Source organism: Theropithecus gelada, chromosome 7b (assembly GCF_003255815.1).
Source record: "Theropithecus gelada isolate Dixy chromosome 7b, Tgel_1.0, whole genome shotgun sequence".
NCBI classification, from domain to species: domain Eukaryota; kingdom Metazoa; phylum Chordata; class Mammalia; order Primates; family Cercopithecidae; genus Theropithecus; species Theropithecus gelada.
In genome coordinates, this window is record NC_037675.1 from 36,327,726 (window position 1) to 36,350,142 (window position 22,417).

At 40.5% G+C, this 22,417-nt stretch overlaps 1 protein-coding gene across 5 annotated transcripts in view; it reads left to right on the forward strand.

Moving 5' to 3' along the window:
• Nucleotides 1-21,053, forward strand: part of PSMA6 (proteasome subunit alpha 6) — a 43,624-nt gene extending 22,571 nt beyond the window's left edge. For 3 of the 5 annotated variants that reach the window (XM_025391282.1, XM_025391283.1, XM_025391281.1), the window contains exons 2-7: nucleotides 11,092-11,186; nucleotides 12,031-12,112; nucleotides 13,974-14,129; nucleotides 16,125-16,303; nucleotides 17,950-18,044; nucleotides 20,828-21,053. In XM_025391282.1, the coding sequence (XP_025247067.1) occupies nucleotides 11,092-11,186; nucleotides 12,031-12,112; nucleotides 13,974-14,129; nucleotides 16,125-16,303; nucleotides 17,950-18,044; nucleotides 20,828-20,885 (665 nt within the window). In that variant the 3' untranslated portion in view covers nucleotides 20,886-21,053. Of the gene's footprint in view, nucleotides 1-11,091; nucleotides 11,187-12,030; nucleotides 12,113-13,973; nucleotides 14,130-16,124; nucleotides 16,308-17,949; nucleotides 18,045-20,827 lie in introns of all 5 variants that reach the window. The other 2 variants (XR_003120434.1, XM_025391284.1) reach the window with 2 other exon arrangements.
• The last annotated feature ends 1,364 nt before the right edge of the window (nucleotides 21,054-22,417 follow it).

Genomic DNA, 22,417 nt, shown 5'->3' on the forward strand with positions numbered 1-22,417 from the left:
TTTTTTTGAGACGGAGTCTCGCTCTGTCGCCCAGGCTGGAGTGCAGTGGCCGGATCTCAGCTCACTGCAAGCTCTGCCTCCTGGGTTCACGCCATTCTCCTGCCTCAGCCTCCCAAGTAGCTGGGACTACAGGCGCCCGCCATCTCGCCCGGCTAGTTTTTTGTACTTTTTAGTAGAGACGGGGTTTCACCGTGTTAGCCAGGATGGTCTCGATCTCCTGACCTTGTGATCCGCCCGTCTCGGCCTCCCAAAGTGCTGGGATTACAGGCTTGAGCCACCGCGCCCGGCCTTGGAAATTATTTTAAAACATTTAATGGCAGTAGTGTTAAAATGGGGATTCATTTATACAAGCCTTTATTGAAATTACGGCGCAACTTGATGAGTACTAAATAGTACAAAAAGGGTGCTATAGGAAGTGACTAACTGCCTAGGAGAGCCGGGAAAAGCTTCTCAGAGATGAATTGGCCCAGATGAAGATTAAATAAAGAAATTTGGGGGACCAGTGCATAGATCAGTCAGTGTGGATGGAGTATAGACAGTAACAACTGGAAGAGTAATTATAGCAATATTTTGAAGGGGCTTGAGTACCATGCTAGAGTTTGGACTTTGTTCCATGTGTTTTGGACAGAGCTGGGGGTGGGGGGTGGCTTTAAGAATGGCAGGGTAATTAAGTAATATAATAGAAAAGTTGAGTGTAGAAATGGGATTAGAAAGGGGACTGATGGTTCACACCTGGAATCCCAACACTTTGGGAGGCTAAAGCAGGAGGATTGCTTGAGGCCAGGAGTTCGAGACTAGCCTGCACAAAATAACAAGACCTTGTCTCTGCAGAATATATAAAATGAAATTAGCCAGGTGTGGTAGTACACACCTGTTGTCCCACATACTCTGGAGGCTGAGGTAGGAGGATTGCTTGAGCCAAAAGTTTCAGGTTGCAATGAGCTACGATCACACCACTGCACTCCAGCCTGGACAACCTTGTCTCAGAAAAGAAAATAAAAAGGGGACTGATGGCAGGAAGAACAGTTAGAAGAGGTTTGCTCAGTATCAGTAATTCATATAAACCCTAATGAGTGAATTAAGGTAATAAGAGAGAAAGGATGGAGGGGTCTCTTGAGCTTATTTTTCAAATTTTTATTATAGAAAACTTTAGACAAATGTAGATAGACTAGTATAGTGACCTTCATGTACCCATCACACAGCTTCATCTGATGTCAGTATTTTGTCATTCTTGCTTCCTCCCTTTCCCACACACTTTCCCCTCTCTTCTAGAGTATATTAAAGCAAATCATAGGTATAAGAGTGGATGTTTCTTGGGAAAAAGCAGGAGGTTAGAGTCAAGAGTGATAACCCAGGTTTGTAGCTTAAAAAACTGAGTGGTTAGTAATAATATTATGAAATAAGGACTGTAAGAAAAGAAGCAGGCTTATAAAGAGGAAGAGTTTATTTTTAGTCATGTCTGTGGCTAATAAGCATAGGTATTTGAAGAAATAGACATTTGTGATTATAAGTCCAGAGCTAGAGAAGACAGATAAGTAGTGATTATCTCGGTTATAGCTGAATCCATGATAGGGTAAAATCATCCAGGGATGGAGAAAATAATAGAATTCTGGGAAATACCAGTATTTCAGGAGCTGGCTGAAGAGATGAAAGCGGTGAAGAAGATTGAGAAGGGAAGTTCAGAGAAGAAGGAGAGGAATAGTAGAAATGATATTCCTAACAAAGAACTTTAAATTTGGCCGGGCGTGGTGGTTCACATCTATAGTCCCAGCACTTTGGGAGGTCGAGGCAGACAGATCACTTGAGGTCAGGAGTTTGAGACCAGCCTGGCCAACATGGTGAAACCCCGTCTCTACTAAAAATACAGAAAAATTAGCTGGGTATGGTGGTGTGTGCCTGTAGTCCCAGCTACTCGGGAGGCTGAGGCAGGAGAATCACTTGAACCTGGGAGGCAGAGGTTGCAGTGAGCCAAGATCGCTCCACTGCACACTAGCCTGGGTGACAGAATGAGACTCCATCTCAAAAAAAAAAAAAAAAAACACTTTAAAATCCAGTTGGTCAGTTACACTGGCCACATTTTATGTGCTCAACAGCCACATATGACTAATGACTATCATATTGGACATTGCAAATATAGAACATTGCCAGCATCACAGAAATTTCTGTTGGACAGCACTGGTCTATATAAAGAATGAGGGCCCCCTTAATGAATCCTGGTAAATTCGCAAGTGCATTCTCTGTTGAGAAGCATTTTTTATATGTAAAGTGTTTTTTATTTTGTGGGACAAAAGTTTATGTGGTAGGGAAGATACTCTTTTGTGGCTTTTACCTTTTTGCATTATTTAAGCAATAAGCATGTATTCATTTATTTAGTTCAGGGATGACGGACACAAATGCTTACACAGACCAGATAAGTAATGCCAGTGAGTGAAACAGGCTGGGTGAAAGATAACAGGAAATGGTGGGACCCATGGAAAACTACAAAACACCTGCTCAGCTTAGGTGATTTTTTTTTCTCTGTGGCCAGTTGCTATGTGGGATTGAGGATCAAGTGTTACTAAGAAATTTTTTTTTCCCTAGGAAAAACTTAATCTCTATTAAGATCCTCTGCCTGCTTTTGCCATATAAGTTAACATTCACAGGTTCCAGGGACTAGGACATAGATATCTTTTGGGGATGCATTTACCAGTCTACCAGAGGGTTAACGATTTTATTGACTCAAAGAACTAGTTTTTGACTTAGCTGGTTTTTCTCTTGTTGTCTGTTACTCTTGCTTGATTTCTGGCCATGTCGTCCAGGCTGGTCTCAAACTTCTGGGCTCAGGTGATCCTCCTCATTCAGCCTCCTAAAGTGCTGGGATTACAAGCAGGAGCCACCACACACAGCCAGAATCACTACAAATTTAGTGGCGTTTAAACAACACACATTTATTATGTCATAGTTTCTTTATGTTTTTCATTTGTTGCCAGTAGTATTCTACACATAACTAGGTCAAGGTGGTTCCTAATGTGGTTCCGTTCTTTTTTTTCTCTTTCCATTTCTAACATTTGCTGAGTGGCAGTGTTAAAATCTTCAACCATGTGGGACTGGCCATTTCTCCCTGTAAGTTTGTCAGTTTTGAAGCTGTCTTATAAGGTGCATATATATTTATGTCTTTTTTATGAATTGATCCTTTTACCATTATGAAATGTCTGTCTTTATCTCTGATAATATTTTGTCTTGAAGTCTACTTTGTCTGATATTAATATAGCCACTTCAGCTTCCTTATGCTTAACTGTTTACGTGGTATGCTGCTGTTTCATCCATTTATCAGCATGTTTCTGATAGACAGCATATAGTTGGGTCTTGCCTTTTTTTTTTTTTTTTTTTTTATCTTGAGACAGAGTCTCGCTCTGTCACCCAGGCTGGAGTGCAGTGGCCCGATCCTAGCTCACCGCAACCTCCGCCTCTCAGGTTCAAGCAGTTCTCCTGCCTTAGCCTCCCAAGTAGCTGAGATTACAAGCGTGTGCCATCATAACCAGCTAATTTTTGTATTTTTAGTAGAGGCAGGGTTTCACCATGTTGGCCAGGATGGTCTCGAACACCTCCTGAGGTGACCCACCAGCCTCAGCCTCCCAAAGTGCTGGGATTACAGGCGTGAGCCACCATGCCTGGCAGGTCTTGCTTTTTTATCCATTCTAACAATTTATGCCTTTAATTGGAATATGTAGTCCTTTAACATTTACTGCAGTTGTTGATATGGTTAGAGTTAAGTTTACTGTTTTATTATTTGCTTTTCTGTTTTGTTTGCTTGTTTGTTCCTTTGTACCTCCTTTCCTACCTTCTGTTGGATTGAGTAGTTTTTAGAATTTCATTTTAATCTATTAATTTTTTGGTTACTACTTTGCTTTTTTTTTTTTTTTAGTGATTGCTCTAAGGATTATATACATCTCTTAGTCTTCTTAAGAGTTAATATTTATCACTTCACTGAAAATGTAGAAAGCTTGGCCGTGCGTGGTGGCTCACGCTTGTAATGCCAGAACTTTGGGAGGCTGAGGTGGGCAGATCATCTCAGGTCAGGAGTTCGAGACCAGCCTGGCCAGTATAGTGAAACCCCATCTCTACTAAAAATACAAAAATTAGCTGGGCGTGGTGGCGGCACCTGTAATCCGAACTACTCAGGAGACTGAGGCAGGAGAATTGATTGAACCCAGGATGCAGAGGTTGCAGTGAGCCGAGATCGTGCCATTGCACTCCAGCCTGGGCAACAAGAGCGAAACTCCATCTCAAAAAAAAAAAAGAAAAGAAAGTGCAAAGCTTGAAATGTTGTTTACTGGGTTTCCCTTCTATAAAGTAATACATCTACATATTTTAGAAACTCCACAAGTGTTACAACTTTTCCTTTAAACAGTCATGTATTTTTAAGGAAGGGAATAAAGTAATTCTTTGTGTTTGCTCAGATATTTACCATTTTTGATGTTGCTCATTTTTTAAGATCAGAATTTTTATCTAATATCATTTTTCTTCAGCTTGAAGAATTGTCTTTAGTGTTTCTTATGCCCATCTGAAAGTGTCTTTATTTTACCTTCATTCTTGAAGGATTTTTTTGTTGTGTGTATTCTGAATTGGCAGGTTTTTCTTTCCTTTTTTTTTTTTTTTTTTTTTTTTTTTTTGAGACGGAGTCTCGCTGTGTCGCCTAGGCTAGAGTGCAGTGGCCGGATCTCAGCTCATTGCAAGCTCCGCCTCCCGGGTTTTTACGCCATTCTCCTGCCTCAGCCTCCCTAGTAGCTGGGACTACAGGCGCCCACCACCTCGCCCGGCTAGTTTTTTGTATTTTTTAGTAGAGACGGGGTTTCACCGTGTTAGCCAGGATGGTCTCGAACTCCTGACCTCGTGATCCACCCGTCTCGGCCTCCCAAAGTGCTGGGATTACAGGCTTGAGCCACCGCGCCCGGCCAGGTTTTTCTTTTCACCCTTTAAGAATGTTATTCCACTATCTTCAGATTAAATCAGCAGACATTTATATATTGTTCTCTTGTGTGTAATTTGTTTTTCTCTGTTTTCAAATTTTTTTCTATTTTTGGGTTTCAGACATTGGACCATAATGAATCTATATGTGATTTTCTTTGTTTTCGTTCTGCTTGGAGTTTTCTGAGGTTCTTTAATCTGAAGTTTTTTTGTCTTTTGCCATATTTTGAACATATTTAGCTATTATTTCTCCAGATTTTGTTTCCCCATTCTTTGCTCTCCATATAGGACTCCAGTTATACATATCTTACACATTTTGATGTAGACCCACAGATTCATTGTGTTTTTCCAACTATTTTTTCTGCCTTTTTAAGATTGGATAATTTGATGCATTTTCATATTCACTCACTCTTTCCTTTCTCACCTCCATTCTACAGTTATGTCCATTTGGTGAATTTTTAAATTTTATGTATTATATTTTTCAGTTCTACAATTTCCTTTTGCTTCTTTCATTTTTTCTTTGCTGAGATTTCCTGTCATTTTTCATTCTGAGAACATTTTCCATCATGTCATTGAGCATAGTTATAATAACTGTTTTTAAATCTTTGCTAATACAGCAACATCTGGGTCATCTCAGGATTGTTCTTTTTGAGAATTAAACACAATTTTCCTGGGTTTTGTTATTTGGTTTTGATTTTGGTTTTTTAGTTTGACTTGGTTTGTTTTTTGGTGTGTTGAGAGTTCCGAATTGTATCCTGGACATTTATGAATGTTATTTTGTGAAGACTCTGGATTCTGTTATATTTCTCCAAAGAGTATTGACTTATTTTGTTCTAGTAGGCAGTTAATTTGGTTATTCTCAAGCTACAAAGTCTGTCTCTTGGGTGGCATCTTAAATCTCACTCTGTTTCTTTTATCCTTAATTGGGCCGCTTGGAGTCTGCCTTGTGTGTGTTGTTATGGAATCTGCCAGAGATTTGGGCAGTGTTTATATATAGAAGTTGGGACTCTTACTCCCTAGTGCTCTCCTTTCTCTCCCTCGTTTTCTAGCAGCTATTGTTACCCCAAACTGTTCTCTAGTTCTGCAGGCCAAAAAGACTGAGTTTTTTGTGGGAGTTCAGCCTTTACGTAAGGCTCTCAGATTATGAGCCCCAAAAATGGGAAGCTCAACTCATACCATTTCTTTCTCCCAACTGTTGACTTCCCCTCTAGAATCTGACTTTGTGGTGTCTTTAGGTAGTTGTTGTTTTGTTTAGAGTTAGTTTTTATTTGTGGAGGGCTGATCTGATAGAAGCTTTATTAGCCATATCAGGATCAGAACCAAGAAGCAGTGTGAAAGTTGTACAGCTAGCCCTCCATATTTATGGGTTCCTCATCCATGGATTCAACCAGCTGATCGTAAATATTAAGGGAAAAAATTGCTCCTGTACTGAACATGTACAGATTTTTTTCTTGTCACTATTTGCTAAACAATGTAGTATAACAACTATTTAGCATTTACATTGTATTAGCTAGTGTAGTGTAAGCTAGAGATAATTTCTTTTTTTTTTTTTTTTAGATGGAGTCTCATTCATTGTATTAGCTTGTGTAGTGTAAGCTAGAGATAATTTCTTTCTTTTTTTTTTAGACGGAGTCTCGCTCTGTCGCCCAGGCTGGAGTGTAGTGGTGTAATCTCAGCTTACTGCAACCTCCACCTCCCAGGTTCAAGCGATTTTCCTGCCTCAGCATCCTGAGTAGCTGGGATTACAGGCATCTGCCACCATGCCCGGCAAATTTTTGTGTTTTTAATAGAGACAGGGTTTCACCATTTGGGCCAGGTTGGTATTGAACACCTGACTTCAGGTGATCCGCCTCTCTCTGCCTCCCTAAGTGCTGGGATTACAGATGTCAGCCACCATGCCTGGCCAAGTTAGGGATAATTTCAAGTATACAGGAAGATATACATAGGCGATGTGCAAATACTGTGCCATTTTATATCAGAGACTTGAGTTTCTGTGGATTTTGGTATCCATGGGAGGTCCTAGAACCAATCCCCACAGATAGGGAGACACCAGCTTTTTTTTAGAAGTTATTTGTAGCGTAGGCTGAACGCAGTGGCTCACACCTGTAATCCCAGCATCTGGGAGGCCGAGGTGGGTGGATCACCTGAGGCAAGGAGTTCAAGACCAGCCTGGCCAGCATGGCGAAACCCCATCTCTAAAAATACAAAAATTAGCCGGGCATGGTGGTGCACACCTGTAATCCCAGCTACTTGGGAGGCTGAGGCAGGAGAATTGCTCCAACCCAGGAGGCAGAGGTTGCAGTAAGCCAAGATCGCATCTCTGTATTCCAGCCTGGGTGACAGAGTAAGACTCCATCTCAAAAAAAAAAAAAAAAAAAAGGTATTTGTAGTGTAACGGGATGGTAAAATTTTGCTATTATAATTAACCAATTAAATTGGGGTTGTGGCTCATACCTGCTGTAATCCCAGCTACTCCAGAAGCCAAGGCAGGAGGCTCATTTGAGGCCAAGAGTTTGAGACCAGCCTGGGCAATGTAGTGAGACCTCATCCCTAAAAATTTTTTTTAAATTAGTTAGGCATGGTGATACCCACCTGTAGTCCCAGCTGCTCAGGAGACTAAAGTGGGAGGGTCTGAATCAGAAGTTTGAGGCTGCAGTGAGCTATGATTGTGCCATTGCACTCAGCCTGGGTGACAGAGCAAGATGCTATCTCTTGCTCCATAATGATAATAATGATAAAACCAGTTAAATCCAAGCCATATTTGAAGATTTCTTTTCTTTTCTTTTTTCCTGAAACAAGGTCTTGCTCTGTTGCCCAGGCTGGAGTGCAGTGGTGCGAGCACAGCTCACTGCAGCCTCGTTCTCCTGGGCTCAAGTGATCCTCCTGCCTCAGCCTCCCAAGGAACTGGGACCACAGGCGCACCACCATGCCCGGCTAACATTTTTTTGTAGAAACAGGCTCTTGCCATGTTGCCCAGGCTGGCCTCGGACTCCTGGGCTCAAGCGGTCCTCCCTCCTTGGCTTCCCAAGTTGCTAGGATTACAGGCATGAGCCACTGCACCCAACCAAGGATTTCCTTAAGGCGATTTTTCTATAATCATTTTTGCTCTATTCTTTTGTCCTCTCTTAAATATTTAGCCATTTAGAAATATTTGATGATTTATTACAGTTTCTATTAAAGGAGATTCTTTAGCGTGATAGGCAGTAGCTTTCTCAGCTGGTCCTCATCACCTATGACTTTTTGAACACATGAGGCCAGGGCTCAGACTCAGTGCCCAGAGTAACACTTGAAGACAGAATTTTGAAATAATCTGTTACATGTCAAAATGTAAATAATGATTGAGATTATGAATAATTATCTAAAAGTTATCTTCTGTGTTTTCATATTTTCTACCATGAGCATGTATTGATTTTTGTTGCTTTTCCCCTGATTACAAAATATGTGCCCAGGCCAGGCACAGTGACTCATGCCTGTAATCCTAAGGTGGGAGGATCACTTGAGCCAAAGAGTTTGAGACCAGCCTGGGCAACATAGCAAGACCCCATATCTATTTTTAACTAAAAATAAACAGGCCAGGCATAGTGGCTCATCCCTATAATCCTATCACTTTGGGAGTCTGAGGTGGGAGAATTGCTTGAGTCCAGGAGTTTGAGACCAGCCTGGGAGACATAGCAAGACCCCATATCTATTTTTAACTAAAACTGAACAGGCCAGGCATAGTGGCTCATCCCTGTAATCCCATCACTTTGGGAGTCTGAGGTGGGAGAATCGCTTGAGTCCAGGAGTTTGAGACCAGCCTGGGCAGCATGGGAAGACTCCATCTCTACAGAAAAAATCTGAAAATTAGTTGGATGTGGTTGTATACACCTGTGGTCCCAGCTACACAGGAGGCTTGGGCCCAGGAGGTCGAGGCTGCAGTGAGCTATGATCATGCCCTGGTGCTCCAGCCTAGGCAACAGCAAGACCCTATCTCAAAACCCACCAAAATATGTGTCTATTATTAAATTTAAATATTGCAGAGAGTGGCCTGGTGGCTCACGCCTGTAATCTCAGCACTTTGGAATGCTGATATGGGAGGATCACTTGAGCTCAGGAGTTCAAGACCAGCCTGGGCAACATAGTGAGACCTCATGTCTACTAAAAATTTTTTAAAAAAGAAAAATTTGGGCTGGGTGCAGTGGCTCACACCTATAATCCCAGCACTTTAGGAGGCTGAGGCAGGCGGATCACCTGAGGTTGGGAGTTTGAGACCAGCCTAGCCAACATGGTGAAACGCTATCTCTACTGAAAATACAAAAACTAGCTGGGTATTGTGGCGGGCACCTGTAATCCCAGCTACTCAGGAGGCTGAGGCAGGAGAATCACTTGAGCCCGGGAGGCAGAGGTTGCAGTGAGCCGAGATCATGCCACTGCACTCCAGCCTGGGTGACAGAGCGAGACTCTGTCTCTAAAAGAAAAAAAAAATTTGCAGAAATATATAGCATATAAATTGGTAGTCTCATCTGTAATCATACTGTCCAAAGACAACCATTATCAGTTATACTACATGGTGCCAAAGTAGATTTTTTGTAAGCTATTATTTTGATCCTAGTGTTTTAACCAATAGAATGGATTGACAGCAGCTAGACGTGCATAAGCTGAAGTTTGTTACAGATAGAGTCATATGTTGGCCTAGCGTGGTGGCTCACGCTTGTAATCCTAACACTTTGGGAGGCCGAGGCAGGTGGATCACCTGAGGTCAGGAGTTTGGCACCAGCCTGGCCAATGTGGTGAAACCCCATCTTTACTAAAAATACAAAAACTTAGCTGGGCATGGTGGTGCACACCTGTAATCCCAGCTACTCGGGAGGCTGAGGCAGGAGAATCGCTTGAACCCGGGAGGTGGAGGTTGTAGTAAGCTGAGATCATGCCACTGCACTCCAGCCTGGGTGACAGTGAGACTCCATCTCAAAAAAAAAAAAAAAAAAAGATAGAGTCATATGTTGTAGGTAACATGAAAATTGCAAAAAGCATGATCCAGAAATATTCAACTTGATAGACAAAAATCAATGCAGAATAATCAAACAGCAATTAAAACTGCATGTGGGCCGGGCGCGGTGGCTCAAGCCTGTAATCCCAGCACTTTGGGAGGCCGAGACGGGCGGATCACGAGGTCAGGAGATCGAGACCATCCTGGCTAACACGGTGAAACCCCGTCTCTACTAAAAATACAAGAAAATTAGCCGGGCGAGGTGGTGGGCGCCTGTAGTCCCAGCTACTTGGGAGGCTGAGGCAGGAGAATGGCGTGAACCCGGGGGGGCGGAGCTTGCAGTGAGCCGAGATCGCGCCACTGCACTCCAGCCTGGGGCACAGAGCAAGACTCCGTCTCAAAAAAAATAAAAAATAAAAAAAAATAAAAAAAAAAAAAAAACTGCATGTGGTCAAATTAGTTACTGACCAAAAGTTCACAGAAGTATTAAGTCTGGAAAAAATTTAGAGCAGCTAAATTTGACCTGGGAAAACCAGACTTAGAAATAGTGGCCACAAAAAAAAACTTTTGAAATGACAAAACATCATTGATAAAGATGCAGTATGATCTTTATGATCAGTATGCAGTATGATTGGGGCGGGGAATAGTGGCTCACACCTGTAATCCCTGCACTTTGGGAGGCCAAGGCAGGCGGATCACCTGAGGTCAGGAATTCAAGACTAGCCTGGCCAACATGGCGAAATCCCGTTTCTACTAAAAATAAAAAAATTAGCCAGGTGTGGTGGCACGCACCTGTAATCCCAGCTACTTGGGCGACTGAGGCAGGAGACTAGCGTTAACCTGGCAGTGAGGTTGCAGTGAGCCGAGATCGCACCACTGCACTCCAGCCTGGGTGACAGAGCAAGACTCTGTTTCAGAAAAAAAAAAAACTTTATTAGAAATTGGATGCATCAGCCTAATGAAAATAATTTCAGTAAAATGAAAATGGAAGAAATGGAGTTGGTTTAACTGTGACTTATGGTCATTATTATTATTTTCATTTTGCACATCTTGGAATCCTATATGAGCCTTTCATGTTTATGTAGCTCTTTGTCATTCTTTTTAATGACTATTATTTCATTGCAAGAATCTACAATAATTTATTCCAACTTAAAAAAAACTGTTCTGTTTTCCAGAATATGCTTTTAAGGCTATTAACCAGGGTGGCCTTACATCAGTAGCTGTCAGAGGGAAAGACTGTGCAGTAATTGTCACACAGAAGAAAGTACCTGTAAGTAATACTGCCCAAATAATTAATTATAGGATACAAGAATTTTTCGGCCAGGTGCAGTGGCTCACGCCTGTAATCCCAGCACTTTGGGAGGCTGAGGTGGGCAGATCACCTGAAGTCGGGAGTTCAAGACCAGCCTGACCAGCATGGAGAAAATCCATCTCTGCTAAAAATACAAAATTAGGCAGGCGTGGTGGCACATGCCTGTAATCCCAGCTACTTGGGAGGCTGAGGCAGGAGAATCGCTTGAACCCGGGAGGTGGAGGTTACGGTGAGCCGAGATCACACCATCGTACTCCAGCCTGGGCAACAAGAGCGCAACTCCATCTCAAAAAAACAAAAAGAATTTTTCATGGGTTTGTAGAAGAGTGTATTTTTATATACAAATATTAACATGAAAAAAAACAACAAATATTAACATGATTCTTGCTTTGACTCTGCTTTCCTGTCATCCAAGAAGTGTCTATTGAACGTCTATATACAGTTCAGCTGTGTGGACAGAATTAGCATATTAAACTTCGTGGTGTGATTGTAAGCATAATGGGATTTAAGTCTTTTGTCTTTGGGGACCTTGAGACAAATTTTTATTAAGCTATTGTTTGTCCACAGGAAAAGTATCATCTAAAAAAGGAAAATAGAGCCCCTCGAAACCCTTTTTTTAAAATTGATTTTAACTATAAAATGGTCAGAAGACATTTATTATATAGCTTATTTTTATGGTTCCATAGTATTGTTTTCTCCAAGAAACAGGGCAAATTAAAAATAAAAACATAATTTTTTTTTATAACTACACAGAAACCTGTACATGTTTTTAAAAATTATCTTTGTTTATTTTGCTTATTAGGACAAATTATTGGATTCCAGCACAGTGACTCACTTATTCAAGATAACTGAAAACATTGGTTGTGTGATGACCGGAATGACAGGTAATTAGCTAGACATGTGTAGATATACAAGCCTTTTGTTATTTTCTTCAAACTATTTTGAGTTTTGTATTAATTTTAAACTTATCTGATTGCCTGATTTTCAGGTGCCATGAGTGGATTTGCAGTCTTCAAGACTAGTATCAATATTTTAAGAGTATTGTGAGCTTTTTTGAAATTATACATATAGTATAATTAAATGTTTATGCTACTGTCAGAGAAACTGGTGAGACCCCTTTCATAGATGATTTTATCTTATTTCAGCTATTGTTAGTAGTTTAAGGGGACCTACGTTAGTATATCTCAAACCTGGTTATAATGGCACCGGTTAGAAGTGAGTGAGAATTATTATGAAAATTATTTTAGATTGGGCACAGTGGCCGACAGCTGTAATCCCAGCACTTTGGGAGGCCAAGGTGAGAGGATTGTTTAAGACCAGGAGTTCAAAACCAGCCTGGGCAACATAGTGAGACTCCATCTCTATAACAAATGTAGAAATTAGCTGGGGGCTGGGCACAGTGGCTCACACTTGTGTCCCAGCACTTTGGGAGGCTGAGGCAGGTGAATCACTTGAGGTCAGGAATTCGAGATCAGCCTGGCCAACATGGTGAAACTCCGTCTCTACTAAAAATACAGGAAAACGCCAGGCGTGGTGGCTCACACCTGTAATCCCAGCACTTTGGGAGGCCGAGGCAGGTGGATCATTTGAGGTCAGGAGTTTGAGACTAGCCTGGCCAACATGGTGAAACTCCATCTCTACTAAAAATACAAAAATTAGCTGGGCATGGTGGTGCACACCTGTAATCCCAGCTATTCCGGAGGGTGAGGCAGGAGAATTGCTTGAACTCGGGAGGCAGAGGTTGCAGTGAGCTGACATTGCACCACTGCACTCCAGCCTGGGCAACAGAGTGAGACTCTGTCTCAAAAAGTAAAAATAAAAATACCAAAACACTTAACCAGCTATGGTGGCAGGTGCCTGTAATCATAACTACTTGGGAGGCTGAGGCAAGAGAATTGCTTGAACCCAGAAGGTAGAGGTTGCAGTGAGCCAAGATCATGACACTGTACTGCAGCCTGGGCAACAGAGCAAGACTCCATCTGAAGAAGAAAAAAGAAAAATTAGCTGGTATGGTGGCACATCCCTGTAGTCCTAGCTACTCAGGAGGCTGAGGTAGGAGGCTACAGTGAGCTATGATGGCTCACTGGGTGCCAGTCCAAGACCCCATCTCTAAAAAATAAATGAAAAACTAATTTACTAATTCAAGCCTAAAAACAAAGATTAAGAAAGATTATTCTCCTTAATGCTTTTGTTTGTTTGTTTGTTTGTTTGTTTGTTTTTGGAGACAGTCTCACTTTGTCACCCAGGCTGCCTCTTCCTCCTGGGTTCAAGCAATTCTCATGCCTCAACCTCCCGGGTAGCTGGGACTACAGGTATGCACCACCACGCCCAGCTAATTTTTGTGTTTTTAGTAGAGACAGGATTTCGCCATGTTGGCCAGGCTGGTCTTGAACTCCTGGCTTCAAATGATCCCGCCTGTCTTGGCCTCCCAAAGTGTTGAGTCACCATGCCCTGCCTCTTTAATGCTTATTCTTACTGGATACTTGTAGAAACTATTTTGACTGCTAATGAAAGGCTCAGTATAAAAGGGCAGTACTGTGTAGACAGCTTCATGTTTTTAAATTTTTTTTGTATACTTGTTGATGAATTATTTAGTATTCATTGGGGGACAAAAAGCCATAGTGGACCCTTTCTCTTTAACTCATGTATATCTATATGGTGGGAAAATTGCCTGGCTAAATTGCCTGGCTTTCAGGTTTGTTCTTTCCTTCTAACCAGATAAACCTTTGTTTTTTCTGCTATAAGCTGACAGCAGATCCCAGGTACAGAGGGCACGCTATGAGGCAGCTAACTGGAAATACAAGTATGGCTATGAGATTCCTGTGGACATGCTGTGTAAAAGAATTGCCGACATTTCTCAGGTCTACACACAGAATGCTGAAATGAGGCCTCTTGGTTGTTGTAAGTATGCTAAGAAGTCTCCCAAATAATTGATGAATTGTAACTTTTTACAGAACATGTATACAGAGTTATTTAAATAACACTTGAGTTCTGAACATGTGGTTTGGAAAATAGAGTGGGAAAATCTTTTTAACAAATCAGAACTAAAGGATAGGTTTCACAACAGTATGTCAGGCAGTATCTTTAAGCTTTAGATGCTCTTAGACTTTTTATCAAAATAGTTCCATTTGGAGTATGTGATTTGAACGATGCAAGTCCTAATTTTATTAGGATGTTGTAATGAGATTCTACTGCAATTCTAGATTACTAATTCCATAGAAATACCTCCATCAGGCATCTTAACAATGTAGCTGTTTCTTTTGACCACCCTAAAGAATTAGGGTCACACACAGGTCTGTGATTCACATTTTTAGAATAAATTTCTATTTTTGAAAACAAGTAAAATTGTATTGGGAGAGGGATGAGATTTACTGATTTTTAGATGTAATGTAATAAATTAGCCTGAAGAATTCAATGCATGTTTGTTTCTGACATTGTGTCATTCATTTATGAGCATTAAAGCAGTCAGTGTAATGATTTCTGTTTAGCATCTGACCCTCTTGGCTTCTCACTTAAAAATTACTTAAATCCAGCCGGGCGTGGTGGCTCACGTCTGTAATCCCAGCCCTTTGGGAGGCCAAGGCGGGCGGATCACGAGGACAGGAGATCGAGACCATCCTGGCTAACATGGTGAAACCCTGTCTGTACTAAAAATACAAAAAATTAGCTGGGCGTGGTGGTGGGCGCCTGTAGTCCCAGCTACTCAGGAGGCTGAGGCAGGAGAATGGTGTGAACCCAGGAGGTGGAGCTTGCAGTGAGCCGAGATTGCGCCACTGCACTGCAGCCTGAGTGACAGAGCGAGACTCCATCTCAAAAAAAAAAACAAAAATTTACTTAAATCCTATTCATCTTGTAAGACCTTGAAGGAAAGAAGTATTTGTTGTTTCCCCAAGCAGTAAGTGGGTACCTTTTTGTGTTGCCCTTATATTTTGTATATATCAAATATAAGAAAGCAGTTAAACCTTAAGAACTTTGTTACCTGTTCTACTGAGTAGAAAGAAATTTAATGATGGTGTTTATTTTAATTGTATGCCTATAATGTGGTGACATTAGAATTGTAGTAACAAAGTTAGCTGTATAGAATTTAGAGCTTGGTTTGTGTGACATACTGTAGGAGTATATACCAACAGTAATGAAGATGAGCAGTGTAAAAGTGAGCAGGTAACCCGTAAGTGTATTTCAGTTTGCACCAGCATTGCCAAAGTGTGTCCCATACACTGTTCCCTGGAACCTTAATAGGTATTTCTTAAAAAAAATAAAAATTAAAAAAAAGGGTATTTCTTGGTCAAACAAACTGAAGAACTACTGAGTTAAAGTTAAATAGGTCAGTCTGCAACAAAATATTTCAGAGCATTTAATATGCTATTATTTATTATCTGTTTCCAGAAAAGGTATACAAAAGTGTTTTTGGGCCCGGCACCGTGGTGCACACTTGTAATCCCAGCACTTTGGGAGGCCGAGGTAGGAGGATCACTTGAACGCAGGAGTTCGAGACCAGTCCGGGCAACAGCGAGACCTTGTCTCTTAAAAAAAAAAAAAAAAATGTTTTTGAGGTTTATTTGACCAGGCAACATCTTGAAGGGTTAGGGTTCAAATAACCATGCTTGGATAACAGCAAGGATTGGAAAAACTATTTTTAAATTATATTTGTAATTATTCAAACTGTTTTTTTAAATCTGTGATAAATCCTTTTGTGAAATGGGAATTTATCTGTTACCTAGTTTACCTGTGGTGATAACCTGTATTTTGTTTATCAGTTTTCTTAAAGAAAAATACATATCCTAAAATTGATGGCTAAAGTAATGATTAGCAGCAGCTATGTGACACCACCAAGAAAGAGGAGATGTCATTGTATAAAACTAAAACATATTTAACTAGGGTCTTTTCTCTTTTTAGGTATGATTTTAATTGGTATAGATGAAGAGCAAGGCCCTCAGGTATATAAGTGTGATCCTGCAGGTTACTACTGTGGGTTTAAAGCCACTGCAGCAGGAGTTAAACAAACTGAGTCAACCAGCTTCCTTGAAAAAAAAGTGAAGAAGAAATTTGACTGGACATTTGAACAGACAGTGGAAGTAAGTCAACCAAAAGGAGCTGACTTTTTTTATGTTACATAGAACAGTGAGGATCTTTGTATAATTTCTATAAAAAGCTATTCCTGAATTACATCCTAGGATTCAAGTTTGTCAACTTAATAATGAAATTGATATCATACAGCTGACATAGAAAAATTTGGGTTACTTTTATTCACTCAATTCATTATTTCATAATGTATTTGAGGTGACTTTCAACAAGACACATATAATAGGAAAATATAAATAAAAATAGGAACTAGCTGGGCATGGTGGCACACACCTGTAGTCCCAGCTACTTGGGATGCTGAAGCTGGAGGATTGCTTGAGTCCAGGTGTTCGAGGCCAGTCCTATTTACTGCCAAGAAATTAAAAACAAAAATTTTAGTAGATTTGGAGTGTTTAAGTCTGGAATTAAAACCATTCTGAACACGCTAACAACATGCTTCTGATAAATGACCAAATAAAAATTACCATCTAATGCTTTTATGTTTGGTTTCGAAGTATGCTTAAAGGAGATAAAAAGCTAGTTCATGTTCAGGAAGTACTGGGCCCTGTCTAAATGTTTCTTGAAGGTTTTTAAAATTGCAATTCTTAATTAATTATATAAATAACCACATCAGGTAGAAAAACACTGAAGGCCAAGCATGGTGGCTCACACCTGTAATCCCAGTACTCTGGGAGGCAGACAGATCACCTGAGGTCAGGAGTTCGAGACCACCCTGGCCCACATGGTAAAACCCCGTCTCTACTAAAAATAGAAAAATTAGCCGGGCATGGTGGCAGGCGCCTGTAATTCCAGCTACTCAGGAGACTGAGGCAGGAGAATTGCTTAAACCCACAAGCCTGAGGTTGCAGCGAGCCAAGCTGGCGCCACTGCACTCCAGACTGGGCGACAGAGTGAGACTCTGTCTCAAAGAAAAAAAAAAAAAAAAGCCGGGCGCGGTGGCTCAAGCCTGTAATCCCAGCACTTTGGGAGGCCGAGACGGGCGGATCACGAGGTCAGGAGATCAAGACCATCCTGGCTAACACGGTGAAACCCCGTCTCTACTAAAAATACAAAAAACTAGCCGGGCGAGGTGGCGGGCGCTTGTAGTCCCAGCTACTCGGGAGGCTGAGGCAGGAGAATGGCGTAAACCCAGGAGGCAGAGCTTGCAGTGAGCTGAGATCTGGCCACTGCACTCCAGCCTGGGCGACAGAGCGAGACTCCGCCTCAAAAAAAAAAAAAAAAAAAAAAGAAAAAAAGAAAAGAAAAAAAAAAACAACAAAAAACACTTAAAACATTCTTAAATTGTTTTTACTGTAAATTCCTTGAAGGTACAGGGAGTATAATTCATCTTTATCCTTTTCCCATTTCACCCCAAGTGCTAAGTGAAGCGTAGTGCCTGGGTCATGAAGGCAATAAACTGTTTTGTATAAATCATCCTATTTAATTAATTAATGGACCCCTTTATTATTTGACTTGGTAGAAACAAGTTTCTCATCATTGGGTGGCCATGCATTAGAGTTAAGCAGTCTGTGAGTAACACTGAACTACCTCATTAAAACACGGAGCTCCTGATTGACTCCTGATTTGAATAAACTAGGAATGAGAAAACCTTGGAATCTCTAAAAAATACTGTATTTTAACATTACATACTCTTTTTCAGACTGCAATTACATGCCTGTCTACTGTTCTATCAATTGATTTCAAACCTTCAGAAATAGAAGTTGGAGTAGTGACAGTTGAAAATCCTAAATTCAGGTGAGTGATATTGTGGGCCAAATGCAGACTAGAAAGGTGGAGGCATGTGAGTTCATGTGTCCTATAACTTGTGGGGGAAATCTTTTTTCTGTAACTGCCATTATAGTTTTTTTTTTTTTTTCCCCTAGCACCTGAGATCTGTTTTAAAACTTACTGTACTCTCTTTAAGAGTCAGATATGAAAGCTTTTCTCCTTATTTCATAGTGGTTTTATATCTTGACACCAGAGATAACATAAAGTTACCTTCCTGCCTTCCTTATGTAAGGAAAAAAGTTAGCATTGTGTTTTCTTTTTTTTAGTTTAAGGCCAATACAAATTCAATTCCCAAAGTAGTAGTTTGCAAGTTTTTCAGATAGATCTTTGGTTATTTAGTGGTTATTTAAGTAGAACTTTTAGGAGCAATATGAGCTACTGATATATGTCAGACCCTTATCTGGAGATCTTTGGAAAGCCCACATTTTGAATACAGCTATTTGACTTGCAGATGCTGGATATGGGTGTGAGTGTTCTTACTCACTAAGTGACTAACTCCCACACATCAGCCTTATAACTTCCATGATTCAAATCCATACTGTGTGCTTCACATAGTCAGTTCATTTAATCCTCCCAGCAACCTGTGAGTCAGTTTATATACCATGGACCAGGATATGTTATATTTAACTAATGAAAATACTACAGTTAAATCCACAGATGCAAGGAACTACTGGGAGGCATTTTAACTATGAGGTGTATCTACTGTTAGATCACAACCATAAAGACACATGATCAGGGTTGTGGTGTGGGTATGGGAGTGGTAAACTAAGCTTAACTAGACCTTGAAGAGGTTTTTCGTTTTATTTATTTATTTATTTTTTCCTAATTTGTTCTTTTGGTTGCCCACAGATAAGTCATATAAACATGACAGATTTAGAAGAATTCATAGGACTTTAAAAAAAAAAAAAAAAGACAGGAGCTGGGTGATGTAGCATGCATCTGTAGTCTCAGCTCCTCAGGAGGCTGAGGCAAGAGGATGGCTTGAGCCTTGGAGTTGAAAGCTGTAGTGCACAATGATAGTGCCTGTGAATAGCCACTGCACTCTAGCTTGGGTAACATAGTGAGACCCCATCTGTTTAAAAAAAAAAAACAATAGCAACAACAACACCAGAACCGAATCTGTCTTAGTTTTTTTTCCCTATAGGAAGAAGTCTTATAACTTGGATTGGGGTAGGGGTGAGGTGTGGGGGTGGAGATCAAGTTGCTTTCAAAAAAGGTGCCTTTTTTTTTTTTTTAAGCAGTAAAAATTTCAGCAATAATAATTTTAAAATTTCTCTAAGAACCTACAATTAGTTCTTGTTTTCTTTTCTGTTTGGAGACCTTCCTGCCACCTTTAAAATTGTATTTGTATCTGTTATTTTTAAAATTGGTAAGGAACCAAAAACCTTGTCTTCAAAAAACTTTGTATCATTTATAAGTTCTGTGATAGTAAATATATGTAAATAATTACAATACATAGCATAAGCATCAACAACTATTTAAACTGCTTAATACTGCCTTCAGTTGCACTAAAAAATGTTCTTTTGACAAATTTTACTTGTTAGAAGTCTAGTAGTAATAGGTCACATTAACAAGGTTGCCAAACAATTGATTCCTTTCGAGGCAAACATCATTTAGAAAATACATGTTCAGGGCCGCACATGGTGGCTCATGCCTATAATCCCAGCACTTTGGGAGGCCATCGTGGGCAGATCACTTGAGGTCAGGAGTTTGAGACCAGCCTGGCTAACATGGTGAAACCCCATCTCTACTAAAAATACAAAAATTAGCTGGGTGTGGTGGTGGATGCCTGTAATCCCAGCTAGTTTGGAGGCTGAGGCAGGAGAATTGATTGAGCCCGGGAGGTGGAGGTTGCAGTGAGCCAAGATTATGCCACTGTACTCCAGCCTGGGCAACAGGGTCAGACTCCATCTCAAAAAAAAAAAAGAAAGAAAATATGTGTTCAACATGGAGCACTCTCTGGCTGGTAGACTATTCATAGAATTACAACTTTATTTTCACTGAATCTGAACACTTTAATATGCTTAAAATTTCTTCACGAATTTTTATCTTTGAGCTGACATAAATTTGAGTTATACTACATATAAATGTATTTTGACGGCCGGGCACGGTGGCTCATGCCTGTAATCCCAGCACTTTGGGAGGTCGAGGCAGGTGGATCACGAGGTCAGGAGTTCCAGACCAGCCTGGCCAATATGATGAAACCCCGTCTCTACTAAAAATACAAAAATTAGTTGGGCGTGGTGGCACGTGCCTGTAGTCCCAGCTACTTGGGAGGCTGAGGCAGAAGAATCACCTGAACCTGGGAGGCAGAGCTTGCAGTGAGCCGAGATCATGCCACTGCACTCCAGCCTGCGTGACAGAGCAAGACTCTGTCTCAAAAAAAATTAAAAAATGAAAATAAATGCCTTTTGACATAGAAGCTAAATAGAATGCTTTATAGTTTAGCTTTATATTATTCAATTGAAATATTTTCTATCTTAGCTGCAACTAAAGAATTTTGTTTTCAAGATACAATTCTAAATCTGATATCAAATAAGTAAACATTTTTGTGTATAGGTGAAGGTGATATATTATCTGGGAATTCTTTCAAAATTTGAGGGAGGATAAGTGTGTGTAGATTGGTTTATAAATTGATAATTGTTGAAGTAGGTCAATAGGTATATGGGAGTTGATTATACTATCCTACTTTTATGTGTGTTTGAAATTTTTTTTTAAATGGTTGGTTTTTTCCCCCTTTTGCCTTCTAGGATTCTTACAGAAGCAGAGATTGATGCTCACCTTGTTGCTCTAGCAGAGAGAGACTAAACATTGTCGTTAGTTTACCAGATCCGTGATGCCACTTACCTGTGTGTTTGGTAACAACAAACCAACATGATGGAGGTCCCTGGATTGAAAAAGGAACCTCTCCCACTCCTCCTGCCACTGAAGTGGTTAGGACTCTATATAAATAAAAACAACGCTTTTGGAAAATAATTGCATCCTGTTGTTTTCACCTCCTATGTTAAAATTTATTTTTGATGCCTAATGTACTTATTTATGGGGTACAGTGTGATGTTTCGATACATGTATACATTATAATGATCAAATTAGGGTGATTAGCATATCCATCACCTGAAACACCGTGTTTTTGTGGTGAGAACATTTAAAATCCTCTCCTCTAGCTATTTTGAGGTACACAATACTTGATCTGTTTTTTGTTTTTTGAAACAAGATCTTGCTCTATTGCCCAAGCTAGAGTTCAGTGATGTGATCATGGCTCACTGCAGCCTCGAACTCCCTCGTTCACGTAATCCTCTTGCCTCAACATCCTTAGTAGCTGGTGCTGCAGGTGTACACCATTGCACCCAGCTAATTTTATTATTTGTTTGTAGAGTTGGGGTTTTACTGTGTTGCATGGGCTGGTCTCAGACTCCTGCCTGGCATTAAGCGATCCTCCTGCCTCAGCTTCCCAACATGCTGGGATTACAGGCATGAGCCACAGTGCCTGGATCCAGAGTACCTTACTGTTGACTGTAGTCACTCTGCTGTGCAATAGGATACCAAATCTTATTCCTTTTTTTTTTTTTTTTTTTTTTTTTTTTTGAGACAGGCACTTGATCTCACCCAGGCTGGAGTGCAGTGGCAGGCGTGCTCATAGCTCACTGCAACCTCAAATACCTGGGGTTAAGCAGTCCTCCCACCTTAGCCTCCCAGGTAGCTAGGACTATAGGTATGCATCACCAGGCCTGACTAACTTTTTATCTTTTAAAAAATTGACATAGGGGTCTCCCTATGTCACCGAGGCTAGTCTTAAACTCCTGGCCTCGAACAGTCCTATGTCAGGCTCCCAAAGTGCTGGTATTACAGGTATAAGTCACTGCACTGGGCCCCTCCTTTAATTGTAACTTTTTACCTGTTCTCCACCTTCTCCCCATCCCTCCCACTACCACCTCCAGTCCCTGGTAACCACTGTTCTATTCACTACATATAAATCAACGTTTTTAGATTTGGCATATAAGTCAAAATGTGGCATTTGTCTTTCTGTATCTGGCTTATTTTCACTTAATGTATTATCCTCTAGGTTCATTCGTGTTATAAATGACAGGATTTCATTCTTTTTAATAGCTAAATAGTATTCCTTTGTGTATATATATCATATTTTCTTTATCCATTCATTCACTTTGAACACTTAAGTCACTTATATCGTGGCTATTGCGTATAGTCCTGCAATAAACATGGGATTGCAGATATCTGTTCAACATACGGATTTCACTTCGTTAAATACATACCGAGGAGAGCAATTGTTGGGTCATAGAGCAATTCTGTTTAATTTTTTGAGGAACGTTCATTTTGTTTTC